General features: G+C 42.5%; 1 protein-coding gene across 2 annotated transcripts in view; it reads left to right on the top strand.

The window, feature by feature from the left end:
- VPS41 (VPS41 subunit of HOPS complex) overlaps positions 1-18,308 on the top strand; it is a 181,563-nt gene that overhangs the window by 156,525 nt on the left and 6,730 nt on the right. For both annotated transcript variants that reach the window (XM_021703650.2, XM_044919922.1), the window contains exons 22-25: positions 671-808; positions 8,400-8,454; positions 10,103-10,243; positions 11,497-11,633. In XM_021703650.2, coding sequence (XP_021559325.1) covers positions 671-808; positions 8,400-8,454; positions 10,103-10,243; positions 11,497-11,633 — 471 coding nt within the window. The remainder of the gene's footprint in view (positions 1-670; positions 809-8,399; positions 8,455-10,102; positions 10,244-11,496; positions 11,634-18,308) is intronic.

Here is an 18,308-nt window from a genome sequence, read left to right on the forward strand (position 1 = left end):
TAGGGAAAGGAATCGGTATTGAAAGTGGGTTCAGAACGTCTGTATTTGGCTTGATTTTTGAGGTCACCAGGAGAGGCAGCATGTCATGGCAGACACGGATCTCAACACGACTTCACAGAGAGCAGATGCAGAATGTATGAACAATAATTTAGCACTTGCTGCTTGAGTTTTTAAGAACATTCTCTTATCCCATGACTGTACCCCTTTTATGTAAAAGACAAGAAGTTTTAGGATTCAGGAAGGCCACTAATCAAGCATTTTATTTCTGAAGCCGTGCAGCCGATGGTGAGGATGTTAGCTCTCATTAACATTTCCCTGGCGCTCAGTGTATGCCGGGCGTATCAGTATGGATCTGAGTGTTCTACAAATGGCAGCACATTCAGTCCTCACAACGACCCAGTGAGATTTTGGCAGATAAAGAAATTCAGTCACAGAGAGGGTGGTGACTTGTTTGGGTCGTATGGCTGGTCACTCGAGGCCGTTCTGGACAGAGAGTCAGGTTGTCCTTGTCTCCTGAAGGTGTTCTTTGCACTTTTCCTTCACTGAGACATTTTCCTGAAAACCACTTTTCTCTCAGGCTCTCCATGGAGGCCGTTTAGAACTGATTAAATTAAACAGGTCTTGCTTTTCTTATTTTTATGTTCATGGTTTACTCCTTTGTTCTTTTTAGTATCTGCATAAGCTTTTCAAGAGAGACCATCATAAGGGGCAGCGCTACCATGAAAAACAGATCAGCCTTTATGCTGAATATGATCGATCAAACTTACTTCCCTTTCTCCGAGATAGTACCCATTGCCCCCTTGAAAAGGTAAGTCACAGACTCGTGCGCTCACTTCAGGTGAAGAAGTTGTCCTTGTTGGTAAGCTGTGGATCATTCTCGTCTTCCTGTCGCTCATCCATCCCTGTTCAAGGAGTGATGGCGGCTCTCACAGCGGGAGGTTTCGCTGGGGCCTTCTGATGAGGATTGGAAGGCCTTTCGGCGGAGATTTTGTTGAGCAGCTGAAGCATTTCTCTGCCAGGTTGAATTAGAATAAAGGTTTAATCCGGGTGGAGGACTCAATCAACCACCAAGCAAAAACAGCGTCAGGAGTCTGAGTCCGTTTACCAGGGTCAGAGTGGGGCCTAAGACCGCCCTGGGAGGGAGACCCAGGCCAGCCCAAGCCAGAGGCGTCTGCCCCAGACTCAAGGTCCGTAACTTGGGTCCTGTCCCCTGTCCGCTCTCCACAGCCACATGGTCTGTTTCTGTGTTTCTCACACTGCATTCCATTTCTCTGTTGTACTGCATTCCATTATAATGATGAGAAATTACTAGTCTCTTTCCCACTGTCCTGTATATTCTTAAAGGACAGGTAGTTTTGTCTCACTCATTTTGGTAAACCCAGCAGCCAGCACTCATTAGACACTTAGCGTTGCATCGTGAGTGAGGGAGTGAGTGAGTGAATAAATGAAGACATACGAGATTCTAGTCAGGGCTGCCTATGAACTAGTAAGTGTTTTGAGCCTGCTGTTTGAATGCAGTTGATACTTACCACGTATATACTAGAAACTGGGCAATCTGCGGCCCCCAGTGCTGTTTCCCGCGGTTCTTCATACAGTTTGGAACACGATCTAACATCTACAGGTGTCTTACTAAATTCGGATGGCCAGATAGAAAGTACTTTGGAGTCAGCTGTATGTATCAACAAAACAAAAAAATGTATTTGACCCCTTAGAGATATGTATTACGAAGTTGACTGAGGGGTGCCTGGGTGGCTCAGTCTGCTGGGCATCCGACTCTTGGTTTCGGCTCAGGCATGATCTCAGGGTCGTAGGATCAAGCCCACTGGGGCTCTGCACTCAGGGTCGAGTCTACTTCGGATTCTTTCTCCCTCTTCCTCCCCCTCTGCCCCTCCCCGCTCGCACTCTGTCTTCAAAATACATAAATCTTTTAAAAAAACAGTTGACTGAGAACATGCTGTTTCTGTGAACTGACAGCTTTTATATAGATTGCTTCTTCAGCCATGTTGATAAATGTATTGGATTCATTACGAACCAATTTCAGCTCAGTGGATTTTCGAAATCTGCAGTTAATGAAAAAATATCTGGCCTGCATATTAATTTATGAAAAACTTTAACATTTTAAATTTGGGTCCTAAGATATTTTCTCAAGAATAAATTTGGAAATTCATCATCTTACTCTGAAAATAAAAGCAAATGTTTCCCTCTTCTCATTACAGAATCTATAATCTAGGGGGGGAAAGTGAGAATCTTATTCTTTGAACAGTGCCCCTTCATCTGTATCTCACTCTTTGAGGAGACGTCATTTGTTTCCAGGAGGACGGGGCATCTCTGGTTGACTCCTCAGCCGCACACCTGTGACCAGCAGCCTGGCTCCTTCCCATCCACGAAACTCGGGTGCAGAGGTTTCCCAGATTCCAGCGTGTTTGTGCTTCTCACACACTTTCAACCCATCTGGTTTATAGTTTCCCAGTCTAGTAGTGTTCAATAGAAAGCACACTGTTCTCCCTAAAAGGGGAGCATCAGGAAGTTGCAGACCTACACATGGCATTCTAATACATAGAACTTGCTTAGAGCATCGTATAGACCTTTTAGAATTCTCTGTGATCCACTGACAAGAACCAGTTGCATGTAAAAGAACTCAACAGAAGCATAGTGAAATCGATTATGTTTCCAATAGTTTTTTTTTTTTTTAGAGTTATCTCATGTTTTCCACTGAAAGAGAATTTTGAAACAAATGAATTAGAGCTGGTAATGGTAGAAACATGCCGTTAAAAATAAGTCAGTAACCTACCCTTTTAGAACTTTCTAGGTGAGCTGTTATGTTACAGATCATTGAGGTTTCTTCATAAGAGATTCTCATCAGGATCCATTGTGTATATCCATCTGTATGTTTGCAAAAAAATGTATTCTTATCCTTGCTCAGGTATGTAAAACCACATTAAAGAGGGTATTACTTATACCCTGAAAAAGCTAGCAATTTATAAAAAGCGAAGTGGATTTGCCCCCCTTACACGCATGTCAGGCTTGTTAACTGTGAAGTGAAGATAATGAGTTACAGGTTCACCTGTTTTGTCTAGAGAGAGACTCAGAAAATTTGGTAACGTTTTCTACTAAATATAAAGTGAAGAGCTTAAAATTTTAATGCCCCACCAAAGAAATCTCTGTTTCAGAAGAGTATATAGAGGTTTAGTCCTATTAGATGCTTTGGTGATAATTTTGGTGTTCGCTTTATTTTAAATGAGAAGTGTTTAAGGTTTTATGGCTTTATTCAGAGCATGTTGATCCCCTCCCTCTCTTGTCGATGATTCCCTTCTGGCAGAATAGCAGCTCTCTCTTCCTCTGGTTGTCTGCCTTTGCCGGGATTTGGGTAATTGTTGAGAGGAGGGGTGATTTCAAATGACAGCTGGTTGAAATCTTCAAGAATCCCAGTCAAACTTAGTTTGAATTGATTGAAATCCCACAATCAATATTTGGTCAAAAACTTTGTAGAGACCCTGCCATCACATTAGAAGCCCTTTAAGAAAGTGGCATTCCCAAGGTGGCAGTATTTATCAGAGACCAGAGTTCAGGATTTAAAATCACCACAACGTGTAAATCCCAAAATTAATCATAAGCTTTTATGAAATTATGCCTTCTAAAGGAGACACAGAGGTGGTAGGAATTTTAACACTGACAGCCATATAAAAAGACAATAAAAACCATTTATGGAGTTTCCGCTGTGCTTTATAACATGCGCTGTGCTTTCATGTACCTTATTTTTATTTAATCTCTATAGAAGCACAGGTAGGTGGATAAAGTCATTTTATCCACGACCAGCTAAGTCTTCAGGAGTTGAAAGAAACAACCCAGAATGTAGAGCTAATAAGGCAGAGGGCCAAGACTTAGAACCTGGATCTCTTAAGTCAGGTCCCCTATCTTTCCACAGTGGTGAGGAATCACTTTTCAGGTTTAAGATGTTAATTGTAGGGTGCCTGGGTGACTCAGTTAAGCATCTGACTTGGTGTCAGCTCAGGTCATGACCTCAGGGTCCTGGAATCCAGCCCTTTGGGGCTCCTGCTTGAGATTCTCTCTCTCTGGCCCTCCCCCAACTTGTGCACTCGCACTCTCCTTCTCTTTTCCTTTCTCTCCCTAAAATAAATAAATCTTGGGGCACCTGGGTGGCTCAGCCAGTTAAGCGGCTGCCTTCGGCTCAGGTCATGATCCTAAGGTCCTGGGATTGAGCCCCGCATCGGGCTCCTTGCTCAGCGGGGAGTCTGCTTCTGCCTTTCCCTCTGCCTGCCACTCCCCCTCCTTGTGCTCTCTCTCTCTTTCTGATTAAAAAAATAATAATAAAAAATAAAGTAAAATAAATAAATCTTAAAAAGTATATCCCTTAGTATTGCAGGAATCATGAAAGACATCAGTTTTTAAGCTATTAAACTGTCCTTCTATAATTTCCAGGCGTGATCATCAGGTACTAGTTTTCATTTACAAATCTCATTTCCTTATGCCTAGAATAGTTAAAAGCAGAATGTCGGCTCTGCAGCTTTGGGAATTTATACCTGAATTTATGATTTCTCTCATATCTAATGGCATTTACAAGGCAGCAGTAGTTACGAATTTGTGGGAATAAAGCTGGGAGATGCAATGTTTACAGATTCCCATTAATGCCGTGTAAGAAGACTTCATAAATGATGGCAGGGTCAAGGCTGGGTGGAAATCCTTATTTAATTTATAGTTGATCAGGCTCTGGTTAGTTACCCCCAAATCTCTAACTCTTTTCCTTGCCTTTACACTAAATCAGGAAAAGGAGAATTAAAACATTACTTTTGCATCGTTTTTTGCTCAATTTCTGTCATTATTCTGTCTTTCCACTTTTATTTTTACTATGATTCTCCCTTTCCATGTGTGTGTCTGTGTCTGTCTCCCTCCTCTGGACTTTAAAAATCTTAGTTTCGCTACTCTTTCCTCTAGAGGGAGCATTGTGGCCCAGGAACATTCAAGAATCTAGGGAAACGTGGTTTTATGCTTCACTTGTATCAGTAATAGAAAAATTCTTTGTACCAGAAATATTTTCTTTTTACATTTTACTCAGAATTTCTAGAGATTTCTAGAGTCTCTGCTTTCTCATATAGGAGAAAAGAATAATTTCAGTACTGTTAGAAACTAGACATAAAACATTTAAAAAATCTGTGAAACTCAAATTTCAGAGACTCAGATTATGTTTGAGCTTGGTGTGACACATCTGCTTGCATTCCAGACCCTTCTTGACTTCAGACTTGCCTTTAGATGTTTCTTCTCATAGGACTTGTCCTTTTTGATGATATCCTAAGAGCTTCCAGCAGCACCATCCTATAGAATGTTCTGCAGGGATGAAAATGTGCTGCTCTGACAAGGTAGCAGCAGCCACATGTCTAGTGGGGAACTGCATTTTAAATTTAAATTTAAATGGCCCCATGTAACAAGTGGCTCCTGTCTTAGCTCAGGTGAGCCTGCAGACTACCAGGTCTGTGTGGTTGGAGGCAGGTATGTTCGCAGATCTTCAAGAGAAGGGGGGATGGTTTTGTTGGAAACTTCTGAATGGTACTTTGAAGTGTCGGTAAATTTCCAAGTACAAAATTGATTTGTAGATACCTTTCAGTAAAAACTAATTTAGGCAGTATACTCATCTTTATTCACACTCTCCTTCTCTAAACGCTCTACCTATCCACTCGTATTACATTTTCTTGTTTATCTGTGCGCGACATGGTCTCGCTGTGCCGCAAACTGTCCGTCTCTATCTCTCGCAGCTCGTGTGATCAAGGCACTCCGTTGGTTTCTCAGTAACTTTTTGGTGGAATGGTCCCAGGTCTTCTGAACTTCATGTTTTTTGCTGTTTCCTTTCACTGTCTACTTCTCACATGGGTATCCTGTCTCTGGTCTAGTATCATTCCAGAAGGGTAAGGAGTAGGTAAGAAAATTCCATTGTGTATAATGATGATTGATTAATGGGCATGACAGTATAGAGATAAGGTAAATCGTGTTTTTAATCAAAACGAATGGAGAGTTTTCTAAGTGTTCAGAATAGGTTCAGCTATGGGTGAGAAAAATCCCCAAATAACAGTGGCTTCAACAGAGTAGCAGTTTAGTTCTCTGGCCCACGGAAGTCCTGGTGGCAAGCCACGCAGTTGGAGACCTGGGCTCTTTTCTCTCGTTCCCTTACCTTGTATGACCTTCAGCTCGTGGTGTAAGATAATACCATTCATGTTTCCAGGAGCAGATTGGGTGAAAGGACTAAAAATAAGAAAACAAAGGGATGTCTGGCCTTGCTTCTTAAAGAATATTGCCAGAAGCTACCATGTTGCCGTTTCCTCCCTGTGGGGACATCCATCACACGGCTCTCCCAGCCAGGCTGGGGACTTGGAGATGGTTCTTTAAATTCTGGGCAGTCACACACCCACCTAAAATCTTACTACTCGAGAAATGGGTAAAGGACATTGGGGGACAGTTTGGCTGTCTCTGCCACATAACTGTCAAAGGAGGCTTCTAAGTAATCGAATTAATAGTTTCCTCCTCATTGTGACCTTTCTGTGTTCTCACTTCCTCATTTTCATGATTTGTGTTCTTCAAACTCCACCCTAATTTCACTGTAATTCTAAAATAAGGTGTTCTTTCCTTTTCTTATGTGTGGTTCAGGATTCCCCCCACCCCGGCCCCCAGCATTGATTTCTGTGATCAGCACTTTTTCCTCCCTTTTAGCTGTTACTCTCCAACCAGAGACACACACTTAAATATATATTCTACACAAAAATTTAAGTCAAAAATCAAAATGCCCAGACCAGCTCCTGCTATTATTTCCCTGGTAATAGTAATACCTGGTTGTCCTGGTATTAACCGGCTGGTTGTTGGTAAATGACTACTGCAACTACACAGCCCAGTGATCTTCCTCCTGAAACCTTTTCTGCCTGCTCATCTGTTTAAAGAAATAGGTACTGCAACCCCCCCCCCCCCCCCCCACACACACACACACACAAGTAGCCAGGCCCCAGCCACGGGGTCGTGGGCTGTGGAGTCGTTAACTGGTTGGGAAGAAGCGTGAGGGCTGCCGCAAGGGGGCTCCCTGGGACCTGGAGTGGGTGGTGTGGGGTCCAAGGAGTAATCGCCTGAAGCACTCGTCAGGGGTGGAGGGTAGGGAGTGAGGGTAGCATTCCAGGCGGAGGGATCACAGTGGAGGCGGGAGCAGGGTGTGAGGGAGGCGTGGCTGCCCAGGCAGGCAGGGCAGGTCACCGATGTCTCATAGGCCACAGCGAGGATTCTCGAAGATTCTCGGCCGTACGTTAGAGTGGAGCACCGCGGCAGGGAGGTCACATAGGTGGGGTGGGAGGTGAGGTTTCCTGGGGATCGCTTACTGGTCATGCTGCACCCAGTTCAGATGCCGCCTCTGCTGTGAAGCTTTTTATAAGAGCCCCGCCCCCGAGCCCATGTCCCGTGTCTCTGCGCACGGCCCTCTGTCCACGCTGCCCCCGGTCCTGGCCCTGGGTGTTACTGCGTCTCTGTGAGCCTCCCCGGAGCCTGCGCTCCCTGTGGCGGGGGGAGGGGGGGACTGCGTGCTGCTTCCACACCTTCCCTCCACCCCTCTCTCCTGCCGTCAGCAGCAGCATCTGCGTGGCCCCTCTTTGCATCTCTGTCCAACCTGACGCTCCAGTGCCCAGCGGAGTGTACGGTAAATGTGTGCCACTTCATTTACAATATGCAGTTATTTATGAACACAGCGTGGCTTGTTTCTTATGCCCAAGGAAATGCAGTCACCTATGGAGTCCCTCGTTTCTTTACTTGATCTCTTCCTTTTTGAGCCTTCTTGATGGTCAGATACGTTTTTCCCACTCTCAACTTCTGACAGATGCTTGAGCAGAGTTTTCTCTTAAGCCCTGTGAGCCAGGAATAGAAATATTCTGTCCATCTGTGTGTTTATTTATGCATCGGATGTTTCCCGAGCCGCGGTCTGCCCGGTACTGGGAACACGCGGCCGTGAACAGCAAAGCCTTCCTGGAGCTTACGTTCCAGTGGAGGGAAAGGGAGCTGAAGGCAGTGATGGGGAGTCAGGGCGGGCACAGTGCTGTGAAGACACCTAAAGTAGCATCAAGAGAAAGCTTGGTGGGAAAGTCCTTTTCAGCCCCTGGCTTACCGCCTTTGCCTCCGGAGTGTTCTGAGCTGCCTCCCATGTGTTCTTGGTTAAATTGTGTTCAGTCCGGCACCTGTCTGAGAGGTGAATGAGGACAGCCACCTGCTAGCAAAACCCAAGATTTGTGTTTCGTTTGTTTACTTTGTTTTTAAAGGAAGGCAATGGAAACTTTCTTTCAAACTCATGTTTAAGTGAATCTATTAATATTTATTCGTGTCTTTTAACTCATAGTAACATTTTTACCCTGCTTTACTTAAAGGCTCTTGAGATCTGTCAACAGAGAAACTTTGTAGAAGAGACGGTTTATCTTCTGAGTAAGTAGCTTTACTTTTGGTCCCTATAAGCTGAGAAACACTGTGGTAACGTCGTCGTGTACACTGTCTAAGAATGGACATAGGTTTTAGATGGACCAGAGTCACACAAAGCATAGAGCCTGTTCTCTTTAAGAATTTAATGCATAGAAAAGGGGACTTCACAGCTCAGTAGAGAAAGAAGCGTTATTTAATAAATGCTGCTGAAATAACATCTGAATAATTGCATAATAAACAAGCCTGTATTGGCTCACACCTCACAAATGAGTTTGTAGAGGGGTTGACGAGTTTGTTCATTTTTTTAAAAAAAATTATCAGCTTATTTTACCATCATCCTCGTAGAAAATACTGTTCATTATCAGTGATCGCACCTTAAATAACTGGAGAAAATGCAATTGAGTATGGACGTTTTGAGTGTAGAAGGAAGCCTTTGGTATCGTTTAGCTCTCCGTGGTCCCTGGGCCTCTGGTGCTGCCTCCATGTAAGTCCCGCTTACTATCTTTCACCTTCCTCCAAAATGAACCACTTGCACGAAAGCAGTATAGAAGCGTAGAGGTTTCCTAAGGAAGCTCTGTGCAGGGATTTGTTGCAGAAACACGGAGTTCGAACATGGGGTGTTTCTCCAGCATCTCTTCCCAGAAAATACTCCAGTAGAGTTCATTTTCGTCATAATGTCCTATTGTCTCAGTAGACAAGTAGAGAACTTACAAAGGGAGACATAATCTCCTTTTTTGAAGTTATAAAAATTTAAAAATCCTATACACATTTTAAAAATTAACCATTTTTAAGACCTAAACAATGGGAATAATATTTGTTGGGAAAACAAAATGCTATAGAAGGTATAACAAATTGGATATCATTTTATTCACAGGCCCGCTATTGTCACTTGATAATGGCTGCTCAGAATGAGGAGGATCCAGTTGCTGTTCCTCCTCTGAGTAAAGCTTTCTACATGTCCTGTATTAAAAGCTCAGGGAAACTGTTAAAGCCATTAAAATGCCAATAGAGCAACGAGCCAAGTGTGTAAAGATAATTGGCCAAATAGAAGCACAGTTGGTAAATACTTTCACTTAATGAGGGTCATCGGAAGGCTTTCCCCTGATCTTGGAAGAGAAGGAAAAGGGTAGCCCTCTGATAGTTGAGTGTGTGTTTGGCACAAAGTGTATCAAAAGAGCAAATCCAAAACTACTTAAAGACACAGAATGGCTCCAAAGCCTTTATAAGTCTTAACTATGTCTGGGTATGAAGGTGTCCAAAGGAAATACAGGTCTGTCAGAGGGAAGTAAGAATCTGATGGACCTGGGTTCAGATTACAGCTGTATGATATTGGCAAGTCACTAATGTTTCTGCATCCTCTTCCATAAAGTAGAAATAATAGTAGAGCATACCTCATAGGATTATAGTGATGGTTAAATGATGTAATTTATGTGAAGCACTTAAATGAGTATTCAGCACAAAGAACACACCCAGTAAATAGGAGATCATTATTTCACTGTTATAAACGGTAAATGCTGATGCCCCATAAGAAAATATGCTTTTGCCTTAGTTTTTAAGACAAGAGAGATGTAAACAAGAGCTATGCTGTTTCTTTAAAAATGATTTATTAAAACATCCTAAATCCTGAATGAAGTATTTCTCACATCTTTGCTAGGCCGAATGGGTAATAGCCGAAGTGCCCTGAAGATGATCATGGAGGAATTACATGATGTTGATAAAGCAATTGAATTTGCCAAGGAGCAAGACGATGGAGAACTCTGGGAAGATCTGATTTTATATTCCATCGACAAACCACGTAAGCAGAAAAGCCATCTGCGATCAGATCTGTTTCTTTCAATACTTCTAGTTAAGTCTAGAGTAAGAATTATCTCAAGACGCATTGGGTGAAAACTATGGTGAAGTATCTATAACCAAAACAGGCTAGGTACATTCTAATGATTTCCAGTCCTCCTCCTGTGCAGAGAAGCCTGAATGTGCAAACGAACGGGTCGTTAAGCTGATGATACTCATTCACCCTGTCCCCATGAAGCGCATTCCTACATGCTCTACCCCAACTGAATAAATGTGACCTTAGTTTTGTTTTTTTTTCAGTTTGGATACAGGGGCATTTATTGTGAAAATGTAAAGCCCTTACCAGTCTCTTTTTATGGAAACCTAGGACTGTCACTGGCCATTGGCCATCTTTGGATGTTTGCTGTGGTGGTACCTAGTCTCCGTCCCGGCCTGCTTCCTCCGTGCGGCACCAGGACTGTATGTGCTGCCTCCCCGTGGCCGCCTCCATCACGTCTGCCATTTTGGAAAGAAATACAGGGTCACCTGAGCCCTTGTTTGAAGATCTAGAAATGATTCAGAAACCGGCAGTTAGTGGTTGAAAGTCTGCCCCCCACCTCCCTTCATTTTTTTAGGAAGAAGGCTTATCTGTTTCAGGATTTTCAAGTTTTAGAAATTGCTCTTACGACTGACTGTCTTTTCAGAAGAGCTACAAGAGGATAATGTTACTCAAGTCAAATTCAGGTGTAGATCGTCACGTGCACATGCACCTTTGAGAATCTAGCTTAGCATGATAAAATTGTAATTTACAGACCTCCAAGGACGCAGGGTGGGAGCAATGGAACACGTCATGACCGGGACCTGCGGTCTGCCCTGCCAGCGAACTTGGGCTTTTAACTTGCTAGCTCTGTGGCCCGGAATGAATTAGTTAACCAGCCTATTTCCCTTGCCTGTAAAATGGGGACAAATAACATTCCTACCTTGCAGAATATTGGAGAAAAGTGTGTGACAGCTGAGCTGTAGTGTAAATGCTCAATAAATGTCAGTTGCACCCCTTTGCCCATTGCGGGCTGTGTTCTGAATCATCGCCTGTCCTCCGGCTCTTTTTCACTCACGGAGCTTCTCCTTTACATCATGAAATAAAAGGAAAGTTAGTTTTTGAGAATTCGGAAATGCAAATGGTTTTAACACTTACTTTAAAGGAAATAATGTTTTGAGTTCCTTTTGACCTAAAACTGCATTGCTGATGTGCTAATTGTTTCATGTGGTGTCTTGCAGCATTTATTACTGGCTTATTAAACAACATCGGCACGCATGTGGACCCAATTCTCCTGATTCACCGTATTAAGGAAGGGATGGAGATCCCCAATTTGAGAGATTCCTTGGTTAAAATTCTGCAAGACTACAATTTGCAAGTAAGTATCCTTTCTTGGACAAATCCGCATGGGGAGTGAGTTGAGTTGACTTGCGGATAAACATTTCTGGGGTTATTTTAGATAAAGAATTCAGTTGGATTGTTACATTTTATTTAGGCCCAGATATTTGGGAAGCTCATCAAGTAGAGAAACTAGAAATCTCATCCTTTAAGGAAGCCATCCAGTTTTTTAACTAAAACTCCCAAGTTTTCTCTCCTTGATGAGCAGGGACTTTTACATTTTACATTTATACATTTACATTTACAGCATGGCATTGGGAAGGGTGAGGGGTAGTTACAGTGGCTGTGAGACCCCTCAAGCCAGTTTTAAGTAGCCTAAGTATTGTGTCCATTGGGGGGTGGGGGGGAATTAAAAAAAGTTTTGCAAATAATTCAGTTATTTCCTTGAAGCTATTCAGTAATCCATTGCCTAAAACATGTTGAAATACATGATTTTATTTAACTTTTTGTCTGTTTTCTAGACTAGTACAACTTTGTTATCTGTAGTAATTCAGAATTTGTAATAAAAGCAATGGAACCCATTATTTTCATATAAATAGTTAATATGCTAATTACAAAGCATCCTAATCTTTTCCTTAAAAGGACTCTAACAATTACTGTTTTTCAGGATGCTGGTAGCTTCCATAGAACTTGAAACTGTTTAAGGCACATTTCTTTAACTATTTGGACTGTTCTTTCTCAACTTCATTTGAAAATGAGTTTTTATTATAATAACAGAGGAAATTGCTGTTCTGGAAACATAAAGATTTTGCAGGGAGAGCCAGAAGATAACGTCGTAGGGAGAGAAGTGGTTACCAGGTTAAGTAAGGAGAGGAGCATCGTGATGAGGATTTGTGGGGCCCCTGGCCACTGTGAGGGTGCAGTGTGGTAGGGTGGGGTGCTGCCCTCGGGGTGGGGGACTCAGATAAGAGGCAGGGTAAAAGGAATAGAAGTTGGGGAAGATTGAGGGCCTCAAGAAGAGAAGTGAGAGGTGTAAGGAATGACGGAGCTGAGGAACAAGAACGTGCTCTGGGAGTGAGACGTTGGTACATTAACATTTCTGACGGAGTTCTGGTGAGCTTGTTCAGGAAGGTAAGGGTCACTGGAGTGGAATTTGTCGAGGAACTGTGAGGGCAGCACGTCATCCTTGTGGGCATTGAGGGACGGGAGTGGGAGGGCTGTAGCCGGGTTCCAGCACTCTCCATGAACTGGGAGGCTCAGCTCCCGTGCACTGGGGCTGGATTACTGGGTAGTACAGCCTGAAGGAGAAGAGGTTTTCCTGCGGGCAGGGTGGAGGAAGACAAGAGCCTTCCTCAGGGGGGCTCATGGGGAGTCGGGGTCCTGGGGGAGAAATAGGTGTTTGGTTAAAGCAGAGGTAGAGGGTCTGTTCTGCAGAAAGCTTCACGATATGCAGGTATTTATTAACAGAGGAATTGGGAGGTCTGCAGACAACCCTGGGAAAGGGGTGATGGGAGAGAGAAAGAGCAGGGCAGGGAGGAGAGGGTAGTAGGGGAATGGGTGAATAAGCAAGCAGAGGGGCAGGGGGAGCTTGCGATGTGGGAATAGTGCACTGTTTCCGAGGTGGGAATTGGACTTTGGGAGAAGTGGTTTCAGTGTCCGACCTCCTAAAGCTCTGGGTGTGAGTGAGCTTGATGATGACCTGTCACTGGCTCTGTCTACCACTGTGTATGCCAGGACCTGCTCGAAGTTTCAAATCCAAATGTGTTGAGAAGTCATTTAGGTGTGGTGTCGCTGCCACAGGGAAGGTGACAAAATGCTCATTCCTCTGTCCTCCCGCTTAGAAGTGCATGAAGCTTGGCCTCCAGGCTGAAAATTTTTACTTTTTTTCCAGCCTCTACAGTGCCTACAGAAACACCTAATAAATCCCTCTTACTAGGCTCTCAATCCAGAGAACCAGGCTCATGGGCATCACTGGGTCTCACTGTTCATTCATTTTTATGAATAAATTTGCATAGTTGTGAGTCAACCGGGAATAAAAATAAATTATTAGATGTATTCCAACTAAAAAATCATCCACAAAAACAGCTGCTAAATCAATATTTTATCCACTTCATTATATTTTTAAATGTTGAGAGCTTTACCTTAAGATGTGGAAGTGTGCAGTTGGTGATGCATTGAGGAGGCTGGGGGTTACTCAGCCAGTGGATCCATTAACCCTGACCGGGGAGTGGCGTCCGGGACGGGGGGGAGGGACCGGCGGGGAAGGCGGCAAAACCTGTGGGAACCGCCCCCATGGTCCCCGCTGCAGCTCAGAGGGCTTGTTGGAAGGTGCAGAGAGAAACCGCTCACCTTGGGCAGGTAGTTCAAACAGTTCCCAGGGGTACTTCCTTCTTATATATGAAGAGACAGTTTAGAAGTTTTTTCTGTGGAAAAGGCTACTGTTGCATTAATGACCATTTATTTTCTTTCTGTGGGCCACCTGTCAGAGATCACTATAAAAAATATAGAGCGTCTTGAAGTTTCCAAAAGGTTTCACATACGTATTTTTTACTCTGTCTGGTCTCTTTTGTTTGTTCCATGAAAGTATAGTTGATTTTCACATGTTCTCACAGGATAAAAAATGGCCAACCCTGTTAATCCCCAAAACTGGGGGGAAATTTTCCAGGTTCATGAATTCGTGAGAACCTGGAACCTCCTCTGTTGGGCAGGGCAGCAGGGAAGGAACCCAGGGGGCTGTTAGGAACCATTCAGCAAACCTAAGGATCCATGGTCAGATGTCAGGGAAAGGGCTTCTTGGGACCTTTTGCTAATATGCATTGGGAATCTCTCTTTCGGGCAGATTTACGATAAAGCATGCAGCACTGGAAAACATACTTGGGGCACTGAAAATGGCTTTGGGAGCTTTCTACTAGCTAAAAGCCAATTGGAAACAGAAGGCAGGAAAAGCTGTGGGAAAAAACTTTAAATCAGTCTCTCTTCTGGTTTTAAAGTTTTAGGTTTCCTAAAATGCAAAAACTTTCTTCAACTGAATTTTAACATGAGTCGTGTTAGAGGTCTGTGACATCATTAAAGTGAAGGAAAATAGGTCCTCAACTGGGATTTCAATGTTGAAGTTTCTGAATTTATTTTCATATATTTTTATACCTTGTTACACTGTTAGTATAATTACTCAACAAATTTTAAAAGCTTCATGAAGTCAGTAAGATAAAAGTAGCCCTTATCATACTTCATAAAGTATGATAGAAACATTTTAGTTTCTAGGCCTGATTTCAAGGACAGCTAGCATTTGTTGTTTTGAAAAAAATTATTTGCCAAATAGCATGGTATAAATGACATTTCAGTATTTACATTAAACTGACAACAGTTTCCAAATTATTTTTATGCTTTAAATTTATTTTTATACTTTATATTTTTAAAATATTTTTACTTATAAATTTAGCATTTATATCCCTTTCTGGTTTCGTACTTTTTCCCCTTAAGAATTCCAGCATCTTTGTTCTTCTGGCCTTCGGAGACAGGCATTTCATCTCCATGGTGGTCGTTAGGAAGTCTCACACATGGGAAGACTGTCTCAGGGGGTTAAAGGATTGGCCTGTCTGGGAAAGTGATGAACTGGGTTTGAGGCCAGATCCTCTGCCTATGTCTTGTGTAGACCGCCAGTTGTTCCGTGGTCTCTGGAGAGGCATTCCTTGTCCCAGCAGGGTACGCCAGCAGAGGACTACACAGGCTCGAACAGGCAGCCTGTTGTCTCTGAAGAGCAGTGGACACGATGTTTGCAGAGCTGGACTCCAGACCTGGCTTTCCCATCAGCAAGCTGGCTGACCTTTGGGAGGGCACCCAATCTTTCTGGGTCGCAATTTTCCCATTAGATTAAGTCGGTGTTTGTCAAGCCTGACTCCACACCAGAATTATCTAAATTTTTTAAAAAATTACTTTGTTTCAGGTACCACCCCAGATCTGCTAGATTAGAATCTTTGGGCGGTGGGGGGGAGGGGGAGCGGACAGGACTGGGGGACTATGTCCTTAAATCACCTTGAGATTTCTTACACTCAGCCCAGCACCAGTCTATGCACTGACATTTGACATTCAGGAACCTCAAGATTAGGTGATCTCTAAAGTATCTTCTGTGTCTCAAGTTCTTAATGGAGTCCTTTCAGAAACAGGCCTTTAGGTCGCGCCATATTTCTGTATTGTTCCTCTTCTCTCTACTTTGAAATCCAGAGACAGATGAATTAAGAGGAAATAGTGACTTCTTTCTTACCTACTTTTTTTTGACTCAGATGGGTTTCTTCTCGTTCACAGTACATAAGCTCTTAATTTCTTCTAAGAGGTACTTTTTAAATTTATAGATCCCTGAAATAAACTTTTAAAATGGTTTTTTTTTTTCCTTTCAGATTGTTTCCGTTTGGCCTTGTCACAGCCTTCAGGTGACCTAGGTGGCCTGTGGCAACCACTGTAGCTTCTTCAGTCAGTCTGGCACCTGTGTACTTTGTGCTGTCATAAATTCAGATGTGGTTGTATTTGTAATACTGCTTTTGAGCTCCAACAGGAGACCTTAGAGCCGTTCCTTATTTCTCTGCAGTTCATCATCTTCGATGATAATCCCAACAAAAAGCAAAGCTTTTCAATTAGAATTCAGATCCCATAGCATCATAGCCTATATGATAGATTAGAAATTAGGTAAAGTGGTTTCCCAGGTTAGCTCTTGTATCATACTGGGGCTTATAAACCCAGGTAACTATCTGCCGTTTATAGTTCTAATGATAAGCACTGCAGTATGAACAAGGCAATGTCAGCAAAAAGTTCAACATTCAAAGAATCTTTTAAAATAAAAATTTCAGAGGGGCGCCTGGGTGGCTCAGTTGGTTAAGCGACTGCCTTCGGCTCAGGTCATGATCCCGGAGTCCCTGGATCGAGTCCCGCATCGGGCTCCCTGCTCGGCAGGGAGTCTGCTTCTCCCTCTGACCCTCCCCCCTCTCATGTGCTCTCTCTCATAAATAAATAAAATCTTAAAAAAAAAAAAAAAAAATATTTAAAATAAAAATTTCAGAAACTCTGCAATTTTTTATGGCATTTTTCTCACAGCAGCTGTTTCTAATGAACATAATAACTTCACTGATGTACAGTTTTTTATTGCTTTATAAAATATCAGTGAGTTTGGTGCTTTTTGCTTTTCATTGGGATTATCATCGATGATGAACTACAGAGAAATAAGGAAAAAGAGGGAGAATCTAGGGTCTCATGTTGGTTTTCAACAGCTATCTTATAATTACATTCTTAAATTTACAATACAACAAGGTATGCTTATAACAAATTGATTATAGACCCTACAACTGGCTGACTTGAAAATGATGAGGATAAAAGGATAAAGGTAATGCTGAAAAGCTTTGCACTATGGAGAAAACAGTGTAATGATAAGAAAACAAGAGTTGGTGGGAAGAAAAAAATAAGAAGTCCCATAAGAGAAATGAATCTCTGAAAGATAATATTGTACTTGCCCGCAACGCCCACAAGTACTTTTTGAGATGAAAGCTTGATGCCATTATGAAGTTGAGGAAAGAAGAGACCACTGGTTTACTTACCTTGGTGAAATTCTAATAGGAGATATAGATTCTAATTTGAGATATAGATTACACGGAAGAATGAAAAATGATATGACAATCTTAGTATTTCCAAGAACTGGAAAACAAGATCAGTCTCAAACGTGTTATTAAGTCCATTTAAAACAAAGACATGAAAGACAAAATAGACCCCGTAATAAAAAGTAGAACAATATGATAGAAAATAGGAATATCTGGGAAGTAACCAAATAGAACTCTTTGAAATTATGTGTGTATTCATTTAAATTATCAATATTCAGTGCAAGGCCAATAGTAGATTGGCTGAAAGGGAGAATTAACTGGAAGATCTGATGACATTGTTTAGTATGCAGCGCAGAGTAATTAAGAGATAGAAGATACAAGAGTGGTTAACAGGGGCGCTTGGGTGGCTCAGTCGGTCAAACGTCTGCCTTTGGCTCAGGACATGATCTCAGGGTCCTGGGATCGAGTCCTGAGTTGGGCTCCCTGCTCAGCACGGAGTCTGCTTCTCCTCTCTCTGCCCCCACTTGTGTGCTCACTTGCTCACTCACCCTCTCAAATAAATAAAATCTCAAAAAGAAAATAAGAGTGGTTAACAGTGGTTAGAATACACACGTCCTCAACCACAGGACTTGTGGAGGAGAGAATCAAAAGACTAATAGGAAAACCTCTAACAAAGTTGATCAAGAAAAAGAAGACATATATATTTTAGAAACAAACATGGGAGAACATAACTAAAGGTGTAGACAAGACTTAAAAACTAAGTAAATGCTACAATTTTATATCAGTATATTTGAAAACTCAGTTTTCTAGGAAAATATAAATTACCAACATTTTCTCAAGAGCAGATAGACCTATAGTCATTAAATAAGTAGTCAAAACATAAAGCCACAATAAAAGTACTATTCCACAGTCAACTTCAGAGGTTAGTTTCATCAGACTTTTAAAAAAACAGGCAATCCCCAAATATGTTTTGTAGTTGACCTTTCAACCAGGACCTGGCGGGGAGGAGGGAGGGACAACAATCTTTACCCAGCAGAGGGGGGTGAGAAACGCAGTCTTTCCTCAGGACACGATGGACGGAAGTAACACCTGAGGTCCCATCAGCTTTAAGGAAGAGGAGGGGGATGCTGGGA

This window comes from Neomonachus schauinslandi, chromosome 12, assembly GCF_002201575.2.
Source record: "Neomonachus schauinslandi chromosome 12, ASM220157v2, whole genome shotgun sequence".
NCBI lineage: Eukaryota > Metazoa > Chordata > Mammalia > Carnivora > Phocidae > Neomonachus > Neomonachus schauinslandi.